Source organism: Fukomys damarensis, unplaced genomic scaffold, assembly GCF_012274545.1.
Source record: "Fukomys damarensis isolate Sample0158 unplaced genomic scaffold, DMR_v1.0_HiC HiC_scaffold_6, whole genome shotgun sequence".
Lineage (NCBI taxonomy): Eukaryota > Metazoa > Chordata > Mammalia > Rodentia > Bathyergidae > Fukomys > Fukomys damarensis.
In genome coordinates this window covers 9839841-9865756 of record NW_022900918.1, presented here as the reverse complement: position 1 = coordinate 9865756, position 25916 = coordinate 9839841, and the positions used below count along the sequence as shown (strand labels likewise).

The window sequence follows — 25916 nt, the reverse complement described above, 5'->3', positions numbered from 1 at the left end:
AAGTAGGCATATTTTAAACAGTGTGTAACCTTTACTTTGGGATGAATGGATTTCTAAGCATCATTCAAATGTTTTGTCTCTCACACCATGTAAACTGGGAAGAAAGTACGATCTAAATGAAGTGGTCTACTGACTGTGGACAGATAGGGCAACTACTAGAAACATAATATTCTGTCATTTACCTTAAAGTAGTAATTGAAATCACTAGCAGTGTACATTGGAGAGTTATTTGGTGAATGATAAGAAATGGCTTGTTAGTTGTTCTGGAAAAGTAAGAATTTATTCCTCAGAATTCCCACAAGTTTCACATTATCAACAGCCTAATCCAAGCAACTATTACTGAAAAGAATAACAAAACTAATTTATCTCTGATTGTTATGGACTGTCTTCTTAAGTAACAACAGTCTTGTTTACTTCCAGTCTTTTAATCATTGTTGAGATTTTTCAAGAACTAGGCCTTTTTAAAAATTTTTACTTCTAAATATAGACAAAACTGAAGTACTAAAAGTCTGCTCTGTATTAAAAATTATGAATACATTGCATGCTATTTTTGTTAATGATATCTATTTGAATAAATGTTAATTCAAATGTAAAAGTTATATCACTTTTGAAAGAAAAAAGTCAAATGATCTAGATGGAAATAATGTATCTTCCATCACATGTGGTTGAATGAGAGCCAGGTTCATATTCTGTCCCAGCCACTTACTGCTGCAAGCCAATTTTTCTGGGCCTAACTGCTGTCTGTGCAAAGCAAGTGCTTGCTCACTCACTGACACATTTATGCATGCCTGTTGCTGTGCTACATACTGTATGACTATTCAGGTTTGATTCCGAGCTAATCTAGCAAAATCTGCCACTGCAAAATGGTATATCAATGTGTTAACAGATAATTTCACTGCTAATATTTTATTCTGCAAACTACTGGAACAAATTTGAAATCATGGGTTTCAATAGGTATTTAAGCTATTTGGTTGAACCAAATTTATCCTAAAAATTCTATGTATTGCCCAAAAAATTTAACATGGAAAATAAATGTTTTATTTCAAACATTTTAACATTTAAAACAATTTTGTTTGTTTGTTTCTTTTGTTTTTTTGCAACAGAGTCTCACTACGTAGTTGAGACTGACCTGGAACTCACTATGTAGCCCAAACTGGTCTCGAACTCACAGTGATCCTCCTGCCTCAGCCTCCCGAGTGTTGGGATTACAGGTGTGTGCCATCACACCCGGCATAAAACAATTTTTAAAAATAATTTATGTAAGTAAATGAACATATATGAGAATTTCATATATACTGAGTTTGAGAGGATTAAAAAAAAACTCCCTCACCTTTCCTTTTACCCTCATCCATTAATACTCATATTTTGCTATTCTCTATGTTCATGTATACACACACACACACACACACAGAGCAGGGACCAATCAGTACCCCCACCCCCAGAGCAAAAAAAAAAGTAATTCCTGAATTCTGACTTAGCAATACTCTGTGGAAATCCTCAATGAATCATACTAAAGGGTGCACAGTATTTCAGTACAGACTGTACTGTGGTTTACACCATTTCCTTGCTGTTGTGTTGATGGCATTTATTGCTTCCTTGTCCCTCCACTGCTCCTCCCAATCTCCCTTCCCTTGCCTGCTGCCAGAAACAGTGCTACATTAACCCTCCTTGAGCACATATGTGACACACTGCTACTCTGCTGCCCTACTTTAGGGTACACAGTGCGAACAGTGCAGTTGCTGTGTTGAAAGATGTTTACTTTCCACTTTAATCAGGGCTGCTAGGTAGCTGTCCAACAGGCTGCAGCAGTTCACGTTTTCGTCAGCAGCAACACCTGTATCTTCTGACTTAATGTCTACATAGTTATTATTTTTTTCATTTTGGCATCCTCAGTTCTTTGTTATTGTAAGTATACTACACAAAATGCCAACAAGTTTGACTAGCTAGCCATTTGAATTTGCACTTGTTATTAATGTCTACTTACAATCTTTATCCATTTTTCTATTGGGTTGCCTTTTTCTTGTTAATTTACAAGAGCTTTAAATAGTATTGGTATTAAAATTTATCATTTGAGTTTCTAATTTTTTCCCCAAGTATGCACATATATATTAAACTTTGCATCTTCTTTGTCTTTTTCTAAAGCTGTTAGATTCTTATGTCTTAGTTAAGACTACCCTGACCTCTAGAACAGTGCTGTACAGTAAAACTCTCTACAATGATGGAAATGCTTATATCTCCACATCTCATGCATTAGTCACTAATCACCTATACTTAGTGAAACTCCAGAGCTGAATTTTAATTGAAGTTGTTGTATTTTCTATCTATAATTGAGGAAAATGCTAAATTTCAATTAAAAATAATTTTTCATATCCTCTGAAGATCTATAAACCATAAGTTAAAAATATCTGTGATTGTTAAAGTAACTGCCTACTTTTTCTCCTGAAAAAAAAATTTTTTTTTGGTACCAGGCATTGAACTCTGGACCTTGCGCTGCGAAGCAGATGGCAGTACCCTGGGCTAAATCCCCGGCCCCTCCTGAATTTTGCCCATGTGAAAGTAATGTTTACATATTGTGTAAACTGTGATGACAAACATTTTTTTAACAGATGAATATTCACTTCTGCTAGGACCTTTATAGTAATTCTCTTCCAACTGAACTATCACTATTGTGGTTGTGAGATATACTTCCATTGATATTTGTCTGTTTTTATAACAGGATCACATTTAGATGAGTATGTAGGTTTTGAAATTTACCTTGAGCTTTTGCTCTCAACTTGCCCCAACCACATCTTTTTCATACTTTTCTTGGCAATCCTTATGAATTTATTTTTTCTTAGGAGTAAAATTCTTTACCCACATTCAATCCTGTCCTGTATTATATTTATTTTCAAACCTTCTTCCCAAATAATCAAAAAAATACTGGAATATAAATTAACTGCATTTCATTAACATATTGATAGTGCAAAGTTATTTTGATAGCCTCTTCTCCCTTCTAAGAGATGGTACTTACATGTTCAATGATGTTCATGAGTCCTTTACCTTCCTTGGCAGAGACTGATGGAGGGAAAATATTTCTTTCACAAGGTGGACTCATGAACAACTGAAGTTCATTTCTGTCACTTCAGTAAGCTGCATTTTGTTGGTTCATTTCACTTTGAGTTTTTGTTTTGGTACCGGGGATTGAACTCGGGTCCTTGTGCTTGCAAGGCAGGCGCCAGAACCACTGAGCTAAATCCCCAGCCCTTCACTTTGAGTTTTTAAGATTGTTGCTACATGCATTATATTCTTCATTAATGTCCATTAATTTTAAACACCTTATTTCTATTCGTATTTTAAATATGTTCATTGCACATCTTTATTTCTTGCCTTTCTGTTTAATAACAAAGGCATTTTAGGACGATAGCTTTTCCTCTGGCATAGTTTTTAAATGTGGCTCTAGAGTTTTAGGATAAAATATTCTAATTTCCATTGATTTCAAAGAATGTTACGTTCTCTATAGAGCAACTTCATCAAAATTACTGAGTTAGCTCTTCTAGACCTCATTCATTTTCTTGTCCATTACATCAATCCAATTTTCAAAAAAAGGATATTGAATTTCCCAAACTTCACTGCAGCCTCATCAAATTTTCATTTCTCTAAGTTTTACTTTATATTAGTATGTCATTTGATATTTATGTCTGTCTATAAATTCAACTTTCATTAACATACTGTTATCTTGTTTTATGGTTTATACCATACATCCCACTCTGTCTACAGACATCAATATTACCTTCCCATTGTCTTCTGTCATAAGTCCTGGTCCATTCTTTTTTCAATGTTTCCTCATCAACTTGCATTATGCATATTTCTTATAAACACAGAGAACTATGGATGAAGGTCAAAATGGAAATTTTTTTTTCTTTTAATGAAACACTTTTGTCTGTTCTTCAGCTTTCTGGAGCTAAAGATGATTTAATCCTCCTTCCTTGGGGTGAGAGGTTGAGGGAGAGATTCAAAGTTTGTTTTTTTTTTAAATTGAATTTATTGGTACATTCTAGGTATACAGTAGAGTTACATTCATTACTGGGATCTTGTACCTCTACATGCCAGGTCTTGGTTCTCATATTTTCTGCTTGTCCCCACCCTCCCTTCAGCCCCTCCTCCCCTCCCCACCTTCAAACACTTTAATTCCATTTTTACATTTTCTCATATTTTTTTCCTTTTCCCTATCCTTCTCACTGTCCCTACACCTTTGGTCCTTTTCTTCCTACTTCACATTGCTAATTGTCCCGTTAGGATCTTGAGTACTATTTTAGCTTTTCACACCAGAGAAACTATTTGGTATTTGCATATGTGTGACTTATTTATTTCACTTAGGAGATTCAGAGATTTTTTTATAGGCCAAGCTCTGCTTTGGGGTTCTCACATATTGTCTCCAGGCTCTCCCTCAGGCAGAGGAGAAAATTCCCAAATGGTGGTAGCCTATCTGCAAGATGGATTCTATCAACTTCTTCCTTTGTATGTGGCAAGCTATTCTCTAGAGTGGATTCCTCTTAATGATCTGAACATGACAGACATAACTTTCTGGGCTCTGAAATTAGGTCTTAAAAAGCCTTTACGCTTTGGCCTAAATTTCCTCAATGCCTGCTTTGCAGGATGCCAATTGCCTTGTGCTGAGATTGCCATGTTGTAGGATGCCTATGCAAATCAGGTGGAGAGCGAGTGGGAAGGGACTGATATTTCAGCCATTTCGTCCTTGCTCCAAACATCTGACTAAAGATTTCACACTACCCAAGCCTCTGTCAGGTGAGAAATATCTAGCTAAACCCTTCAACCTTCACTGCTGTGACAAATAATAAATTATATTAATATGCATTTTATGGTAAATTGTTTATATATATATATATATAGAACTCTAGCTTGCCCAAAGGAAATTAAATTTGTTCATAATGTCATATCCTAGGCTCCCTTTATTTCCTCCTTTCAACTAAACCTAAACAGTAATACTTATATATTCAGTATCCTATGCTGAATATATAACTGAACTTTAAAATGGTAAAACAAATAGGAGTTTATTTAGTTCTAAGTTTGGCATGGCTGTACCAAGTTGCATGGAAAGTCAATACTGTCACAATTTTTCTTTATTTTATTTACTTATTTTTACTTCATTTTTATTTTACTTTATTTTTATTTACTTATTCATACAGTGATCCATGTTAGCAACTCACATTTATTTAAGCAAAATGTGTATTTCACAAATTAACTGCTGTTTATAAATCTGTATGGGATCTAATGGTATGTCATTAAATGCAAACACTAACTCTGACATCACAGTGAGAGTACTTCTTCATAAATTATTAATCCCAAATATCTAGCATACTAATTTCTGAAATCATTAAAGAAATTAAGTCAGAAAGAAAAAAAAATGAGAAAATGAAAAAATGGAAATAAAGTATTTGTAAACAGGGAAGGGAGGAGGGGGTGAAGGGAAGACAGGGACAAGGGGAAAAAATAAGAATCAAGACCACCTGTCATGTAAAGTTACAAGATCCCAATGATGAACGTAATTGTACTATATACCTAAAATGTACCAATAAACTCAATGAGAAAAAAAAAAAACTAAAACAACAACAAAAAGAAATTAAGTCAGAAAGTTAAAAATGATAAAAAAAAAAAACCAACTCTTAAGACACTCAATAATATGAATTCTGGTTTGAGAAACATAAGAGATGCACAGAATGAAGTGGCCATGGAGGCTCTGAATTTAAGTGAAGGTATCTGGTAATAAGGTCCCTTAGGAGTTGGCTTCCCCTGCTGTAATATGAAGCTATACCTTCTTAGCTTTGTTCAAATTTCATCTTAAAATCTAATAAACCCCTAAAACTCACCCCGAAATTAAAAATTAGAAGTGTTACCAGATCTAGTTAAGATCATAAATGCAGTAGCAAATGAAAAATAAGTCCTGTTACACTTTATAAAAAATACTTTCCTCACATAATATATATAAAACAATAAGGTAAATAAAGCTTCTTCCTGAGGCAACTCACTTTCTGGTCCCCCTTCTGTCTCTCTTAGACAGAAGCCATCTTTCTCTCCATAAAGTTTTCCTACTTTTAATCTCCACTGTTCTCAGAATTTATTGATTTTAGAGAACATGAACTTGTGTTTCAGAAATCTAGCAGGTTGGGAGTTACAATATTTCTCGTTTGGATTATTTTTGTTTATTTGGAAACCATTTTTGGATTACTTGGTGCCCTTTATCATTTTGGAGGTTTTCCCACCAAGATCATTGGTAAGAGTGCTTTTCTTTCATAGGTTATAACTTCCAGGTCTTTCTGCTTTATAAATTCTAACTTTTTGTTTAAATTCTGGTTCTTGTTTATAGATTCTTTTCTGTTTCATAAATCCTGGCCTTTGTTTCATAGATTTCTGGCTTTGGTTTCAAAATTGTCTTGATTTTAAGTTTGATATTTTAAATTTTTTGCAAAGTGTTTGTTTCTCTTATGACAGAGCCTTGGGTAACCCACTTTCTGGTCCCATTTTTGCCTTTCTTACACAAAAGCTATCTTTCTCTTAATAAAGTTTTCATACTCTTAAAAAAGTAAAACTTCTTCTTGATGACATACAGTATTTAAAATTGTTGTTTAGATTTTCCATGAACTTTTCCCACATATACTTTTATCTGTAATTTATATTATTTATAAAAATTCAATAGGTTTGTAAAAACAAATAGGTTTTACAGGCATAGGCAAGAAATGGAATTGCAGCAACAAGGTCTAATGCTATCAATAATGTTACTCCCAAATACATTCTCAACCATGTTAAATACATTAAAAATGTGTTTTTATGTTAAAAACAAGGAATAACATTAAAATAGAAAATTAAAATCATTAAATTTAATTAAGAATTCAAAGGCTTTTAACCTTAATAAATGAATAACAAGAAAATACCTTTTCATTTTAAAATAATTTGTGTTCATGGTCTATGCACCTACCACATTAGAATCGTGAGCTGTTTACTAAAACTTGAGGATTCTTCGTTCCACATTAGACCAAAATCAGAATCTATAGAAGTATATGAATTTAAATTTTAAGCCAGGCATGGTGGCAAATGCCTGTAATTCCAGCACTTGGGAGGCTGAGGCAGGAGGCTCACTGAGAGTTCATGGCCAGCCTGGGCTACACAGTGAATTCAAGGTCAGCCTGAACTACATAGAGAGAGTCCCTATCTCAAAAACCAAAAAATGAAATAAAGGAAAAATTTTAAGTATGCTAATTTAATTTGAATTTAATCTAAAGAGACAAATCTATTGTTTACTAACGAATTTGTTCAATATGAGGATAATTATAAACTTTTCTTATAAAAGAATTGCTTATCAATTGGGCAGCACAGAAAGAAATTTCAGAAAGGTTTACACTCCCTGAAACATAAAAACCTGATTAACATACAAACAAAATTAACTGGATTATTTACATATGAATACTTATGAAAAACCTCCTTTCAGGGCATCTGGCAGAATTTTTCTCAAGAAATGTAGCTGTATTTCTAAACAAGGAAGTTATGTTAAAACAAAACACTTTTTGCTTCCTAGTTACCAAAGTTCTCATAAGAGAGAAATATTTCACCATTTCCTCATGAAATTTAATAGTTTTATTAAGTGCTGACTCATTAATGTCTTGTACTGTATAGTATTATTGACATTGCTTTCTTTGGAATGGAAGAAACACATTAAATTAACCCCACAATACAAAAAAAAAAAAAAAAAAGACCCATACATAGCTGTAGCTACATGGAATGCCCCAAAATTTTGACCTGATATAAAATTGACAAGAAATAAAACTATCCATAATTATTCAGGCATTAAGTACCATATACATCCATATTTATATAATGCAGCTTGAAATATGATAAAGCTGTCCTACATATTCCAGACTTGAAGTAAAAGTTGGCCCATTTTCCAGTGTTAGTTCTCAATATTATTTCCAAATAACTAAAGACTTGGAAAAAATATGAAAGAATATTCCAGAATTTAATAAAATTGGCAAACCAGGAGGTTATTTTCTTAAAGGTCAAGAATTATATTCTATAGGGCTGGAGATTTAGCTCAGTGGTTCTGCTGCTTGCCTTGCAAGCTCAAGGTCCTGGGACCAAAAAAAAAAGAGAAAGAAATTATACTCTATAAAATTTCTAGAATAGTTTTTAACTTCAGTCTTGCCAAGAACTAGCAGATTATATGAACAAAAGCAGAGTTAAATTAACTGTGTGGTTTTAACATTTCTGAATATTTTTTGGTAGGCAACATTTATGTAATAATTGATACACTTTTGATCTAAAGAATACATATTTTTAAAAAATTTTTTCTTTCCCTGGAATTGAACTCAGGTCCCTGTGCTCACCAGGAAGGTGCAGCACCACTGCTAAATCCTTGGCCCTAAAGAATACCTATTATGAAAGAAAAGTTTCGGTTTTTATAATACTTTATCCCAGTTAAAGAACTACTGAATTTTACTAGTATTTGGTTGATTATAAGCAGTTGCTATGAAATAAGAAATATAAATGAAAATAAGGTAATTTAATGCAATACTTTGGCTTCCAGGTCAGAAACAAGATTTTCTAAGTGGCCCAAAACTGGGTTAAAAAGAAAAAAATACATGGATATATGCTGCCACCATGTGGTGAAAAAAAGACCATTTTGGATAAGGCAAGCTGAACATTTTTAAAATTAAAAGAAAAAAAAAGTTTGTTTTCTTAACTGCCAGTCTCAAAATTCAGAGAAATAACAGGGATAGGCAAGGACTTTCTGAACAGAATCACAATAGCATAAAAAAATATGAAGAATCAACAAATGGGATCAAATCAAATTAAAAAACTTCATGGCAAAGGAAAAAACCAACAGAGTGAAGAGACTAGAGAATGGGAAAAATTTCTGCCAGCTATTTATTGGACAGAGGACTAACTTCTAGAATATATACAGAACTCAAAAAAAACTATATCGCTCACAATAGAAGACCCAATCAAAAAATGGGCAATTCAAGTGAATAGAAACTTCTCAGGAGGTGGAGGAGGTAGTGCAGGCCTGTAATGCTAGTACTTGGGGGGCTGAGGCAGGATGATTGCTCCAAGTTGGAACCCTGCCTGACCTACAAAGTGAGACTCTGTCATAAAACAAAGAAACTGCTTAGTGAAAGAAATACAAATGACCAATAAACACATGAAAAAATGTTTAACATCACTGACCATTAGAGAAATGCAAATGAAAACTACAACTGAGTATCTTGGAGATACCATCTTATTCCAAAAAGGATGGCCATTATCAAAAATATCAAAAGCTGACAAGCATGTGGGGTAAAAGGAATTCTTCTACACTGTTGGTGGGAATGTAAACTAGTACAACCACGATGGAAATCAGTGTAGAGATTCCTCAAAATATTAAAAACAGAAATTCCATTTGACCCAGCTATCCCTAATTCTAAGTATCTTTCCAAAGGAGGCATCATATTATATGGATATATGTGTACCTAGGTTGATAGCAGCTCAATTTACAATATCTAGATCTTGAAAACACCATGTATGTCCATCTATATGATGGAGAAGTTAAAAAAGCTTGCCAAATTATCTATTCTGTTGTTTCAAAAATGTTTTAAAACAAATGCTAATTGGTCTCATTTATACTACTGGTTTCTTTTGTTCATTGCAAATGCTGTCCTTTTACGTTTCTTCTTTGTAAGAGAGAATCTTTTTTTGTCTATGACTGGTACTATGAGTAACATTTTTGCCATTCTTTTAAGATGATATGTAGTATGTTAATCATTGTTATTCTCTATTTTATTATGAAATTGTTCTTTATATTAGTGTTTTCATATTTTATTTACTAGTATCTACTTGTGTCATATAAAAATTAAAAAATTTAAAACTCAGGAACACCAAAAATATTATTTTAAATATATCAGTTTCTCTTAGTAAGTCACCACGGCATTATCATTTTTGAGATACTGTATATAGATTTGTTGACTGCTTCTTTCTCTCTTAACTTTCCTTTTGTTTGCCACTTGCTCTACAAAACACAGTAATTTCTTCTTGTACTTATCCTACAATTATCCTCTTTCAAAATTTTTAATTTAGCTTCTACTATTTTCCTTCATATTGCATGACATGGTACCATTTATATAAGTGACAGGCCAAATGTTTAGAGAAAACAGCTTCCACAGAAGCTCAGGTACTTTTCAGGGAAGCCATGGGAATCACAGTATCTAATATTCTACACAGACTAGATTTTCTTTCTCCACTTGCATCTGTGTTATGTAGTGGCCAATTAACTCCAACCTAACCAATCCTGCTGCAAAATCAACTATTAATTCTGGTTAAAACATCGACCACTTGAAGGCCCAAGAAAATGATCAAGATCAGGTAGCTGGCAAAAGAGAGTCCATCTACAAGCTGAAGGAAATATCACTTCCAAGAATTTCCTGGTGTTTTTGCTTTTTAACATTTAGACAAAGGGCAGACCCATTCTGGGTCACAATGGATAGGTAAAGTGCAGTGGAAAATCCACAGTCCCTCTATCTTAGAGAACCAGAAGACAGTTGGGGGCAACCTAAAGTGAGGAAGGCATTTCAAAGACAACCAGAGGAGAAACTAAATTTTGAGGATAATTCGGCATAAATCTCCACTGACCTCTGAACAGTTTGCATGGGGCAGGTTCCATACAGCCAAAGTACTGAACTAAAATTTTCTCTACTGTCCAAAAGACAACGTATGCAGTCTAAGTATAATTAAATTAATTTTCTAAAATGAAAACATCAGTACTGTTCAGAGAAACAAAATGCAGAATCTATATAACATAGTAGTGTTATTTTCTAAAATTTACTCTTTGATTTAAATAAAAAGTTTAAAGTTATAAGACATATGAAGATACATGAACATGTGAGACATTCTTTTTTTTTTTTTTTTTTTTTTTTGTGGTTTTTCAAGACAGGGTCTCACTATGTAGTTGAGACTGACCTGGAACTCACTATGGAGCCCAGGCTGGTCTTCAACTCACAGAGATCCTCCTGCCTCAGCCTCCCAAGTGCTGGGATTACAGGTGTGCGCCACCATGCCCGGTGAGACATTCTTAAAAGACAAGACAAACAACAGTAACCAACTAACCCAAGGTGACAGACAGAGATGTTAGAATGAGCAGGGTGTGTGTATCTATACACACACACACACACACACACACACACACACACACACACGTACATATATACTTTTTTTGGTGCATGTGTGAGACAAAGTCTCACTATATAGTGCAGGCTGCCCTTGAACTCACTATGTAGCCCAGGTGGCTGTCTACAAACTCACTCAAACTTGCAGCGATCCTCCTGTCTCAGTAGGATTATAGGCATGTGCCACAATGCCAGGCTAGTAGGAAAGATTTAAAGCAATTATTTGAACTAAAAAATCAGCCTATAATAAAAGCTATAGGCCAAGGATTAGCTCAGTGGTGCCATGCCTGCCTGGCAAGAACAAGATCCTGAGTTCAGTCCCTGGTACCAGAAAAAACAAACAAACAAACAAAAGCTATAAACAGTCAAGTGAAAAATTTCATGCTTTAAGAATTTACCCAAAAGAAACAAAAACATATAAACACATACTTATAATATTTATAACAGTTTCCCACCGTGAAAACAATTCAAATGTTGACAAGGAGAACATTTCTAAGGTTTACAATGTGACGTATGTAGATTAGTAGTGATTTATCCTATCTTAAAAAAACACAACTCTCCTTTGACCCCACTTTTCCTGTCACTGTCAACCTTGCCTCTGCTCCCCTATGCAGCAGGAAATTACTCAGGAAAACTCAACTGTTTTCCTCCCCTTCACTCTCAAACACATGGTCATCAAGCTTCTCACTCTACTCCTCCAACAGAACCTGTCCTGACAAAGTTCTCAATGACTCTGTTAAGCACAAATTCTCAGTCTTTGCCTAATTGGATCTCCCAATGACAGGGAAACAGTTGATCACTCTCTCTTCCTAGACAAACTTTTTTCCTTAGCTTCCAAGACATGACATTTTCTGGTTTCCCTACCTTATTGCCGACTCCCCTCTCCTACATTTCAATACTGAGGTGCCCTACAGTCCAGGCACCGTCTTCTTCTCTACACTCACTATTCTCTGGTGACTTCAGCCTGGGGTTAAGGATCATTTCTGTGCTGATGACTCCCAAGTGTCTATCTAAACTCAGACCTGAATGTCCATCTATTTACAATTGTGCACCTAACAGATCTCTCACTATGTCAAAAACTTAAAACCGTCTTTTGCCTGACTTAAGTCTCGCCCATCTCAGCTGAATACAACTGCATCCATCCAAGTATTCAGGCCCAAATCCTCAAAATTAACGTGACCTCTTTCTTTTATACTCCTCATCCAATTCATAAGGAAATCCCATTGGTTCTATTTCTAAAACTCTCAGAATCCCACTCATTCACACCACTTCCACTGCTGCACCTGGGTGTGAAGCATTAGTGCCTCTTGTCCATACCACTAAAACAGAAACACATCTCTCTGTGCCTGTCCTTATTGCTCTATGATCTATTATCAGCAAGAACAGTTTCTTTCTTTTCTTTTTGGTACCAGGGATTGAATTCAGGACATTGTGCTTGCAAGGCAGGCATAGTGCTGCTGAGCTAAATACCCAGAGAAGTTTTCTTTAAAAACCACTATCTAGGACATTAAGAAAGTCCTTTAATATTCACTGAAAATAATTTAATCACCAAACATTTGTTTATGGTCTACTCTGTGCCAGCCAGAATCCTTAAAAGTATGCCAGATCATATCACATCTCCTTTAGAAATGTTATAATGTTTCCTTTCACTCAATGTTAAAATCAAAGTCCTTCCAATGGCTTCAACAGAACTCTGACCTTATTCCCAACTATCCTTCTTTTCCTTTCAACCAGCCAAGTCACACAGGCCCCTTCACTGTTTTACAAACAGCAAGTTGGGCTCTTGATTTTGCACTGGCTTTTCCCTCTCTGGAAACTCATCCTTGGGAAGTTTGTCATCTCCCTATTCTCTTCAAGTCCTTGGAAATTTCTAAGCTCCTCTATAATTCTGACCATGCTTTCTTTCTTGCTTCCAATGCAGTGCTCCATTCACCTTATCCTTACCTACTTTTTCTTTTTTCCCATTGCAGTTATTACCTTCTATCATACGGTAATGATTTGCTTAAAATGTTTATTTTTTATTTTCTTTGAAAACATGTTTAACAATGTCCTTTCAAAACAAACCCCATGAGGGCAAGGACTGCTGTTTTATTCAGTGAGACACAGAAAATACCTAGAACGTGGCTGTCACATGCAGACACACAACATCTCTTTAGGGAATGAATTTCCTTCTTTAGAATAATAACCACGCAAGGTAAGTGTGTTTTATCATCTCTATTTTACAGAAGAAGCTGTAAGGAGATAGAGAGGCCTAAGCTGTTTTTTTTTTCTTTAAGACAATCACATTGTTGTCAAGTTGCAGAGATGAAACTCAAAACAGATTTTTTTTTTTTTGTACCAGAGATTGAACTCGGGTCCTTGCACTTGCAAGGCAGGCCACTGAACCGCTGAGCTAAATCCCCAGCCCCCTCAAAACAGATTTTTTAATTCCTCAAATAATGCTGTGGCAATAGATAATGTAATGAACCATTTAAAAAACAAACCTCCACAACATGTAAGATTTCTTTTAACATTAATATGTAATAATTACTATTTCCTCATTAAAAGGTCTTTTTAAAAAAAATAAGCTGCTTAGCCAGGCATGGTGGTGCATGCCTGTAATCCTAGTACTTAGGAGGCTGTGGCAGAAGGATTGCCACAAGTTCAACACCAGATGGAGCATGATGAGCTAGGTCAGCCTGAGCTACATAGCGAGACTCTATCTCAAAATAAAAAATAAGTAAATAAATAAATAACAAAATAAGCTGCATAATGTTGCTGGTTTTTTCCTTTTCTTTTTTCTTAGTGTTTGATAAGTAGTTGACTTGTAAAGTCAAACTGTAAGGATAGCCTTAACAAATAAATATTTCTATTATTTCTCATGTTCTCTAAATTTAAGTTTAACCTTAAATGCTTTCCTTTAAGATTAATGAAATCCTTGAAGAAGACAGCTATTCCCTTTCGAACTCTTATACAGTAAAAATCAATCATCTACCACTATTTTGTTCTTAGCAAATTATAACAACATGATAGTATTATGGAATATATGGTCAGTGGCATAATCTAGAAGCTAATCATTAGTTCACCCTCCTACAAATAGAAGACTTGTAAGTATGACTATAATTTATCAACAAGATTGTGATACTTTTAAAAGTAAGTGAGGTGCTATTAATACTTCCAAGGAATAAAGGAGTCAGTCCTAGTCAAATCAGAACTTAAGAGTCATACTAATAAAAAGTTAAAAGAGTTCTCTTAGGGCACCTAAAAGAAATCCCCTGCGTATCCTGGTCTACATTTGTTTCATGTGTATATTTCCTGACAGAGTAACATTAAAAAGAGGCCTGAATTATTAAGTAAACTCTTATGTCACAGCAATTTTCAAATACAGTTGTCATGGCTTGTATCTCAATGTCCCTCCAAAGCTTCACGCACTCATAGGTGAACCTTCACAGAGGAGGCTGATTCTAGGATGTGTGATGCTGGGATCAAGGATGTGTGATTATTAAATCGGTCCAGTGATCAGTTAAGCATAGTTCTGGGCGTGGATAATGGGAAGGCCCACCCTGCATGTGGAAGGCACTACCAATAGGGTAATTAGCTTAGAGGGGATAAAAGGGAGAGGGAGACTGCTGCTTTGCCGCTTCACTACTTCACTAATTGCTGCCTTCTACCTGCCACAAACTGTTTCCTTTGCCACGCCACCCTGCCTCAGATCAGTCAATTACGAACTGAAACCTCTACAAACTGTGAGCTATAATAAACCTTTCCTCCATTGACTGGTTGTTGGGTATTTTGCCTCAGCAATGAGAAAAGTAACTAAGACAATAGTCCATATTAGATTTCAAAAGCAACTTGATTAGGAAAACAATAACAAAATGCTAAATTATGGATTGCAGGTCAATATCATGAACTTATTTTTTCAAGTTTTAAAATAACTTCCAGTTTAAAGTTCTTTTCACTACTTATGAAGATCACAGCAGTAAGCATTCTCTAGTCCTATTTTTCCATCACTGACTTTTATATTCCTTATAGTAAATACTGAGAAATTCCTTATAGAAAAAGTTGGAGCAGCTTCTTACAAGTGATTAAAACTTACAAACCTCTGTCAGTTGTTTCAGTTGGCCTTTATTTGTACTTAGTTCTTCCAATAGGTCATTCTTTTTCACCTGTAGTTCACAGACTTCCTTTCTTAATGGACTCACTAGTTCATAGAACCGAATCTTAAAAAAAAAAAAAAAGAAATTAATAAGCAATCTTGAAGTGTGAATTAAAATTAAAATTCCCTAATTTGCAGTACAGATGTCTACCTTTTTCATGCTTCATTTTCCATAGTTTCACTTACCCACAGTCAACCAGAGCCAAAAATATTACACAGAAAGTCCAAGAAAAAAAATTCATAAGTTTTAAATAATTCTTAATAAAAATATACTGTTAGCTAGGCATGATGGTACATGCTTGTAATCCCAGATACTCAGGAGGCTGAGGCAGGAGGATCAAAAGTTCAAGATCAGCCTGGGAATTTTAACAAGAACCTGTCTCAAAAATTTAAAAAAAAAATTTTTTTTAAAGGGCTGAAGATGTATTCCAGTGGTAAGAGCCCTTGTCTAACATATCTGAAGCCCTGGTTTTAATCCCCCGAACTACCAAAAATAAAAAAGTTATAATACATATAATATATATATTTGGTACTAGGGATCGAACTCAGGACCTTGAACTTACAAGGCAGGCGGTGGCACCAATGAGCTAAATCCCTGGTCCCACAATATTTGATTTTATTAGTTACTGTCACCTTATGGTATCTAACTTAGAAATTAAACAATCATAGGTATTTATGTTTGATAGTAAATGCAATATCTATGTGTAATGATAAATGCAGTAAAAGATGTAAAGGATGTAGTTTTAGTCATTCACTAGTAGTCCTGGAATATATCCCCCATGGATAAATATTAGCAATAATTCAATATAGTTATCATTAAAAAAAGGCAATAACTATAATTAAGCAAGACAGTCATTACGTGAACCTAACCATTAACACTTAAATCTCAATGTTCAATTAAGTTAACAAAGAACTAGGTAGTCTGTAACCCCCCATACCCCCTCCCTTCCCCTCCCCTCTCTTCTTTTCACAGCCTATTACTATTTATTACTACCCTATTACTCACATCCCCTAAATATTGCTCATTCCACACTACTTATAAATTCCCTGGACAAATCCAAGTGTTCAAGGGCCTTGTTACTGCAGCCTCCTCTATGAAAATAATTCTTCCTATATATAAATCCATGGTTCAGGCCTTGTTCTTCTAAAAGTCTTAGATTAAAGGTCAACTTGCCAGTAAAACCTTCTGATTCCCTTGTCCTAGTTTAAAGCAACACCCTAACCTGGCTGCACTCCCTAAATTTCAGTCTTGCTATTTTTCCATAACAACACACATTCCACGTATTTAATATTTAAATTAATATCTGTGTTGCTGTGCTAGAAGGTAAGCTCCATGCAGATAAGAAATTTTGTTTGGTTTGCAGATTGCTCAATCTCCAATGCCTAAATATATGTAAAAAAAAATCTTGTCAAGAGATAACATCTTTTCCCCACCCCCAGATGCTGAGGATGAGCCCACAGACTTGCACACAGTAGGCAAGCATCCCATTCTACCATGGAGCTCACCCCATCCCTACCTTTGTTATTTCAAGCTCTTGGCAGAGCTCTGCTTACAGCTGCCACTGAAGTGTGAGGGATAATCAGGATAAAAGGTGGTATCTTCCCTATGTGTACTTCTGTTCAGATTTTACTTCTCATTCATAATTTTCTCAGGGGAATTTGCTACCTAACTCAGTCAAGTGATCTATCTGACAAGGTCCTGTAAAAGTAAAAGGCCACCAGCAAGTTAGGAGAGAATAATTAGTCTTTATATTGTGCAGGCATATAATCTAAAACTCCTTAATATACAGTATCATGACTTTTAAGGCCAATGGAATGTGTAGTTACATATTATTTATTTCTTAAGACAGGGTTATGCTATATTCCCCAAACCAGACCAAACTCCTGGAATCAAGCAGTCCTCCTGCCTCAGCCTCCACAGTAGCTGGTGATACAAATGTGCCACGGTTCCTGGTTCAGTATTTTTCTGTTTACAAAAATCCCTTAGTCTTGAATGAGTGTGGTGGAGCACACCTGTAATCCCAAATCTTGAGTGGGTGAGGCAGGGGGATCACTGGAATACAAAGTGAGAACCTGTCTCAAAAAAAAAAAAATTCCTGTAATCTTAATTTCTAACATGGCAAATATGACAGATATGGCCTATGTCATATAAACAAAAGCTCTTTGGGATCCTCAGGGACTTTCAGAATATAAAGGAATACTGAGACCAAGCATTTTAAGAGTACTCAAAATATCAATCAGAAAAGCAGATTTGTTTAACCAGCAGGGTAATCAAGATCTTAAACTAATCTCACCACATAGTTCTGCTTCGTCCCAACTCCACTCCCCACTACTATCCCTAACCAGTCCTGGGCATCAACTTACCTGCAGTTTATTTTCACAATTTTTCATTTTGAGACTATTTTAAACTGCTACTTAACGATAAAATAATTCTTTTCTAAAGTTATGTAGTTCAAAACTTCAGAATCCTGTTTCTTCCTTTCCTTGGATATCAATGGTCAGGATTCTTTACAATTTGATAAACTAAATGTTACAATCTTCTGATCAGTACCACAGATAATCCACTAATTGAGTACTTTGAAAGTAATGGCTAATACATAAATAGCAAATAGATGTAGTCTGAAAATATGTAGACTTTTTCTTAAGTGGTACAAGACACTTACAGATACATATTCAGGAATAGAAAGCTGATCTTCAGGAAAAGCTTTTAGTTTTGTATATTGGTCTTCTGTCAACTCCAAGTCACGCAGGTTTCGACGAACATCTCCAGCTTTCTCTCTTAGCTGATGATTTGTCTCTTCTAGTTGTTTCTGCCTCAATAAAATGGTTTCCATTTCTTGTTTCATGAGTTCTTGATATTTTCTACAATAGGAGATAATTCATAGCAAGCTTGAAAGAATCTTTAATAAAATTGGGAATAGTTCAGCAGTGTTCTTGGGTCCAGCTAAACGCTTACTTAATCGATTAAACATGAAATGACAATTTCATACAAATTAGTAAAATGTGTAGTCACATAAATTACTAGTTGATATTTTAAAACTTCAAATTACAAAAGTATACATTTCCTCTGCTTCAGTTTTAAGTCTCATCCTTCTGCTCTGGACCCTACTTATTGAAGTAATTTTCATTGGGCCGGGGTTAGCTCAGTGGTTCCACCGCCTGCCTCACAAGAGCAGGGACCGGGGTTCAATCTCCATAACCAAAAATAAATAAATAAATAAATAAAATAATTTTCATTTCTCTTTTATCCCAGTACTTTAAGGAATCTCTTGTAAGTGATACAGCAACACTTAACCACTATGAAGTATTCATTCAGCCACTGAGGTTAGTCTGCACATATTCAATGTGCTCAAAGAACACATAGCAGACAATTATTGCTACTTGCCTACCCAAAGATTTTAAACAAGAAGGAACAATCTGATTTTTCCTCCTTCCTACTGTATTTCTTCTGTCAACAGACAAACATGTTGTTATTTCTCCTATTTGAAAATACATGAAAATACAACTCTTGAGCCTACTTCACTTTCCCCTTGGTTTGCTTCCCTATGGGAAAATAACTGCTCAAAAGTTGTCTATGCTCTTTGTTCCTAATTTCTTTTCTCTTTATCCACGTCAAGCAAGTGTTTGGCTTTTCTTAGATCTCAAAGACACCAATGACACCCAGATTGGCAATGATTGAGTCTTGGTTCTTTTTTATATCCATGACCTAAGCACAGCACTTAACACATTTAAATCTCTCATTCCTTTGTATGTGTGTGGTACTGGGGATCGAATACAAGGCCTGTGCATACTAATCAAGAACTCTACCACTGAGTCTAGTCTCTTCTTTCTTCATAATCTCTTTCTAATTTGGTCTCCAAGAAACCACACTTCCTTCTTTTCTCCTTTTTTACATCTTTTCATTCTTCTTTTCTCAATGATAGAGTAGATGGTCCTCTTCTCTTTCTATACTCACTTCCTTAGGGAATTCACCCAGTATCATGACTTAAATACTGGCTATATCCTAATGACTGTCAGATTTATACATCTGCACCACACTTTTCATACACGTCTATGCAGATTTCTAATAAGACAACTCTAAACTAACATGTCACAAACCCTCACTTTGATTTCCTCCATCGTAGTTGACAACAACTCTATCTTTTATAATGTTGGTGCGATCCTTAACTCTATTTTCTCTGAAGCCCCACATCTAATCCATCAGGAGGACATCTTATCACTCTATCCTCATGGATAGACTCCTGATCCAACCACTTTTTTATCACCATTTGTATTAATAGCAGCCCTGCAAAAGTTGACTAATAGCCCTCTCAGCATCATTCAGTTTGTTTAACAAAGGGCTTTCCCAATAGCACCAGAAATGCAAATTCTCAGGATCTACCCAAAATCAGAATCTAAGGGCTTAAAGTACTAACTTTTTTAACAAGTCTTCTGGATACATGTTAAAGTTTGAGATCCATTTAATGTGCTACCTAACAATTGATCTGGTAACTTTTCAGAAAAATTGTTAGTGAAATCTTAAAAAAAGAAAGATGCCTACTTCATACATTTACTCCTAATTAAAACATAGAAATAAACATTGATTTGCTGTATTTATTATAAAGGGTTCAGATTTTTTTTTTAATATGGAGGCATGCTTTGTTTTCATATGTTTTGTTTATGACTGCCAAGCTCAATTTCTTTAGAAAGGCAGAAGACCTAATTACTAGTTTGATTTTTGGCCCGATTTTGTAAACTTGTCTTGTTTATCCCTCATTTCATTATTTTTTGTCACTCACTTTTATTGAGTGTTTCCAATGAATTTATTTATACTTTTAATAGAAACAATGCGTCTTTTTTTGTACTCATTTTATTATTTAATTTTTAATTAAATTATGTAAGTGTATTAGATATACTTGGCACAAGCATATTTGAGAGTAAAAGATGGATTCTTGATAAGCACTCAGCTAAGCAGGAGAAAATACGTAGGTGTAACAGAAAGTACTTCATGCCAGGAAAGTCCAACAGGCCATGACAATCAATCAGTATGTTTCACAGAATAAATGAAGATTAGTAATCTAGACAGCAAATTATGTGGAGGTCAGTTCAAAGCACTTCCTTTGTGGTTCAACTACACTGACCCATGCTTACTGAATGAAAGTTACATTTTCACTTTTTAAATTTCACATACTATATCAAATAATCTATTTTCTGGTGGCCTAAAGATGAAAATTATTACCAGCTGACAAAATTTCTCTATTTTAGCTTACAATAACATGCACGAACAAATAATAAAGTTATTTTTAATTGCTAAATACTAGGGTTTTTTTTGTTTGTTTGTTTGCTTTGTTTTTTAACTTTTCTTACCTGGCATCCTTCTGTTGAAAAGTGAGTTGGTTGTCTAACCTCAAAGTTAGTAGCTGCTTCTGGTGAAGAGCATCATTAAGTTTCTCCTCTAATTCTTCCATCTTAATAAAGAGAATAAGGCAAAGTATATATTTTCAAATTTATTGTAAAGAATAACCATCAGCTTAAAAATAAAAATATTTAAAATACTAGGACTGGGTGGAATGTAGCTCAGTAGCAGAGCAATTGCCTAGCATGTATGAAGCTCTGAGTTCAATCCCCAGCTCTATCAAAAACAAACAAACAAACAAACAACAAATACAAAAACACTTAAAAGATAAGGGACAAAAATGGATAGGTGTTTTTTTTCTTTTTTGGTTATGTTTGTGAGTGCAAACTGCACAGTCTGCTCATACTATGGATTAAAACTGAAGTTTCATAAATGACTTTTTGTCAAACTATCACTAACACTGTTTTCCCCTTCACCCATAGTATTGAGACGCTCATTGACAACTGCGACTTCATGTTCGTGCCTCACCCAACAAATTATTCCAGGCCAGACCCAGCATTTGTACTCCACATCATTCATTCATTCATTCTTTCGTTCATTCATTTCTGGCACTGGAGAGCAAATCCATGGTCTCACACACTTTAAGCCAGTACTCTACCACCTCCCTCACAGCTATTTATCTGACTGCTATACATCATTAATTGATTAATATATAGGTATTGTTATAAACAACTAAGGTTAAATAAATAACCGATCTCATCTAATCCTGTATTTACTGAATTTCTCTAGACTCCAAAACTAAACAAAGCATTTTAATATGCTTGCCTGGACTGTTATATCAATTTCCTCCTTGATTTCCCTGTCTACAATTTTGGCAACTTCTACATCTATCTTCTTTTATCTCATCTTTAAAAAAAAATGCTATCAAAATCTTACTTACCCAGTTTTAAATCCTTGAGTATTTTCACAGTCTTCATAAAAAGTTCTCATACACTAGTCCTTCTTCATCTGACCCTTGCCAACCACTTCCTTTATAATGTGTTTAAATGGAAATTCTGTTCCAGGTAGAACGATGCTTGCCATTCCTTAAATATGCTGTTTTCTCTTAAACTTCTATGCTCTTTTCTCTTTGCCTTTCAACCCAGGCAATTATTGTTTGCCCTTTAAAATAAACCCAGCAGCCAATATATATTCAAGCAAATCCTGCTTGCATCATTGAGTTCTCCTTCTCTACTGGATCATCCCCATCACTAAGCAAACATGTCCTGTCTCCCACTACCAAGACAACAACACTCCCCGCATCACACTACTCCTTTTGCTGCTTTACCATTTCTCTGCTCCCCTTCAGCCTACATCATCAATATGGTCTCTGTCCTATATTAGTCCAACTAAACTATTCTGATCTAAGTCTTAATGCCCAGTGAACTGGTTACTTCTGCATATTTTTCTTGACAAAATGATTTGACAAAGCTGACAACTTCATTCTCTTCTGGCTTCCATGATACTCCTTCTTTGGTTTTCCTTCTAATTACAATGGACACTCTTAAGCACCTCGACCTCCTTTGCTGCATTCTCTTCTACCCATTTCTAAATGTTGGACAGCCACTTGACTCGGTTTTTGGCCCTTGGTTCTCCTTAGATAATGTCATCAAATCTCATGGCTTTACACGCTACCCACAGCAGAATGTATTTGGATAGATATATAGTCACAGCTCTCTTCTAAACTCTAATGGATAATCCATTTAAGAATCTAAAATTTAATATACTCAAAATAGACCTTATATTTTATCTCCCAGCATTCCATTTCTCAATAGATATTTCTAGTACATTAGTACATCAGGCAATAATCTACTGTCTCCTGATTCTGCCTTAGCTCCTCAATGATTTTTGTGCCACCTTGAATAAAAAAATCAGGACATGTAATATCAACTGCTCAAAATCTGCCAATGACATTTCTGAATACATAAACATAAGCAACAGCTAACAGTGGTGATGGGGCTGACCCAGTTCAAATGGATTTTAAATTTTTAGATGTGTGAAAAAAGACACCAATAAAAACTCAAAAAACAATAACGATAATACATGATAGACCAGATGTGTCCCACAAAGCAGATAATACTACCTTGTACTTTATAGAGAAAGCTTGCTGACTCCTACTTTAAAATAAAAAAAAATAATAAGTGATTGTCATATGACCTTAAAGGTGCACTAATTTTTTGATCAAGTCCATCACTTGAAAGGGAAATTTCCTTAAAAAGGATTCTGCTGTGTGGACTGCTATATCCTAGCAACATGTGGCCCAATCCCTCATAATTACTATTTTTTTGTTTTGTTACCGGGGATCAAACTGCACTTGCGAGGCAGACACAGCACCACTAAGCTACATCCCCAGCCCTCGTAATTACTATTTTGCTAATCAAGAATATGCTAGAAAGCACAAGGTCCTGAGTTTAAGTCCTGGTAAAACAAAAACAAAAACAAAGAATATGCTACCTCTAGGGAAAAAAAAAATTTCAGGATTATAGCTTTTACAATTTTAATTAACTTCTAAATTAAATTCTCAGTATCAAATTGTCTGGGAAGGCATCTTCGAAGTAATAAGGAACCTATAGGTCTCTAACAAGAGATAAACAAAATGAGTTTTAATTTGAAAACTGACAGGCAAGATCAATGAAGAGGGATAACAAAGTAGAGCAAGAAAGGGATTTAGACAACAATGGATGGGGATGAAAGCATAAAGCTAACACTTTTCTATTGTCAGGAAGTTTGGGCTGAGAAGCTAGCAACTTTTCTGGGTTCTTTCAGATCCTATTTCACTGATCCAGGCATCATTTTAAGTTGTCTTGGACCTGTTCGATCCTATCAACATCAGGAATCAAATCAACATGATAAGAAGCATAAATGATCAAATAAACAATTAAATAACTTAAACTACAATAAAGCCACGTATCAAACATATGTACTGCGGCCAGACTGACATGGGAAGTTAGACTGACATACTTTCTAACTAGAAAAATAAATAAAATAAAGACTTTAATGAACAGAAGAAGAAAATCACTTTTAACATTTTAACTCTTCCTTTGTTTCTGACTTAAGTCTGGACTTTATTAGTACCAGTAATAAAAAGCTTACACTTCCTGGCTACCCATCCGGGTAGTCATGCTTTAGTTCTGGGTATCTCTTTAGAGAAGACTGACTCCCCCCTTTTCTTATCACCCGTCTTCTTATTTCTACCTATAACATGAATACAACACTGGAGGCTGAATAATTATTGTAAGATTCTGAAGTGAAAATCACATGCTAAAAAGAATTTGGATTCCTAATATCAAGGAGTAACCAACCATACCAGGTGTGTTGTTACCAGCAGCTACCATTTTCGAAGTCTGATACTAACTGCTGAACATAATCCCTGAAACCCTGGACAGCTGGTTCACTCTCTTTCAAGAGCAAAAATAATCAATAAAATTCCTATCACATAACTATCCAGAGCTACTTAAATGTATTCAATGACAAGAACCTCAGTAATTTAAAACCAGGACATTTAAATGTCAATAGCAGTAACAGTCTTACACACAGCAGAAATCTACCTTCCTTATAACTTCCAACCAGTCCAGTAAGGGAAATTTCTTTTGTAATAGTAAAATATGATTATTTTCATCTTTGTAGTCCTGATAATAATTGGAAAATGCTCACGAATGGCTAAAAATATTTTCTCATGGATTCCAGACTAACATTCTCACATCTTAACATATGTGAAATTAGAATGCATCTTTTAATCTATGGCACATAACAGTTTAAGTGGCAGTTTTTGTTAAAATACATGTGATGGTTCATCTTAGAATGGAGATGGCTTAGATTTGAATTATGGAAGACTAATTTTTCTAAAATACATTATTTCTTCATATATTTGGCTGCAAATATCTTACTACTAAGGGGTGTCCAAGCAGAATAATCCTAGTACTCATTCAAAAGGCAAAAAATTTGGAATGTAGAATACTACAGCTATTCTGCAGAGAATCTAGCAGTGTATCTAGTTAAACTAAATATATACATTTACATACATGTGTGTGTCAAAGAATGTGCGTGTGTGTGCATGTGTGTGTGTGTGCATATGGGCGAAAGTCTGTTCAGAGATCCAGAACAGAAATGTCTACAGAAAGCCAGTCCTGCAATGTGGCGGAAGGGAGTTAGAGGCAACCTATGTGCCTATCATCATGGAAGTGCAAAGATAGACTGGCAGATACACAAAGAGAATTATTAAGAATTGGAATCAAAGGAATAGATGTGCATGTAATAATCTGCATTTTTTTTTTTTTTTTTTTTGGTAACAGGGATAGGACTCAGGACCTTGCACTTGCTAGGAAGGTGCTGGAAACACTGAGCTAAATCACCTGACCTATGCATGATTTTTAAAATAGCCAAATAGGGATGGAGTATAGCTCAGTGGCATACATGCTATTCAAACATGCACAAAGCCTTGGGTTTGATCTCCAGTACCACACACAAAAAAAATAAAAATAAATATCAATCAAATGATGGAATAGAAAAAAGTAATAAAGGATAAAATAAAACATATAACGGGCCAGGGATTTAGCTCAGTGATGCCACTGCAAAAACCCGAGCTTAATCCCTGGCACCACAAAAAAAAAAAAAAAAAAAAAAAGTGTGTGTGTGTGTGTGTGTGTGTGTGTGTGTGTAATATATATATATATTACACACACACACACACACACACAGACTTTTTTAAGTGAAAAAACTAAAAATATCCATTCTCAAAATTACATGTAAACAAAAGGATAAAGATGAAAATAACTGCATAGAGTAAGAGGAAGGGAAAGAAACTATGGAAATAACAAAGGATAAATATACCAAAAGGAAACAATGGCTTTGAAAGGATCAATGATTATTTTATGCCATCAACTCAGGAATATGATTAATTTACTTGGAGTCTAACTAGAAAACCACCACACCAAACTATTAAGCACTGGGGAAGGGGTATACATTTAAAAAAACCCCATAGTGCTGAATAAGTACAGTCACCAGTAGGTATACTGTTTATAATTAATCATAATCACTGAATTTTATAATATATGTCTACGAGCCTACATGCATTAATTTAATCTTCCTGACAATTCCATGAAGTAAATACAGTATTATTATTTTACATGATATCAAGAAATAGAGGGTCGGGGATTTAGCTCGGTGGTTCGGTGGCCTGCCTCGTGAGCACAAGGACCCGAGTTCAATCCCCGGTACCAAA

General features: G+C 34.9%; 1 protein-coding gene across 3 annotated transcripts in view; it reads right to left on the bottom strand.

The window, feature by feature from the left end:
* Pibf1 (progesterone immunomodulatory binding factor 1) overlaps positions 1 to 25916 on the bottom strand; it is a 203252-nt gene that overhangs the window by 171248 nt on the left and 6088 nt on the right. For 2 of the 3 annotated variants that reach the window (XM_010622334.3, XM_010622338.2), the window contains exons 3-5: positions 20668 to 20768; positions 17985 to 18183; positions 15266 to 15385 (exon numbers count right to left, since the gene is read on the bottom strand). In XM_010622334.3, coding sequence (XP_010620636.1) covers positions 15266 to 15385; positions 17985 to 18183; positions 20668 to 20768 — 420 coding nt within the window. Of the gene's footprint in view, positions 1 to 15265; positions 15386 to 17984; positions 18184 to 20667; positions 20769 to 21596; positions 21685 to 25916 lie in introns of those variants that run through there. The other variant, XM_010622336.3, reaches the window with a different exon arrangement.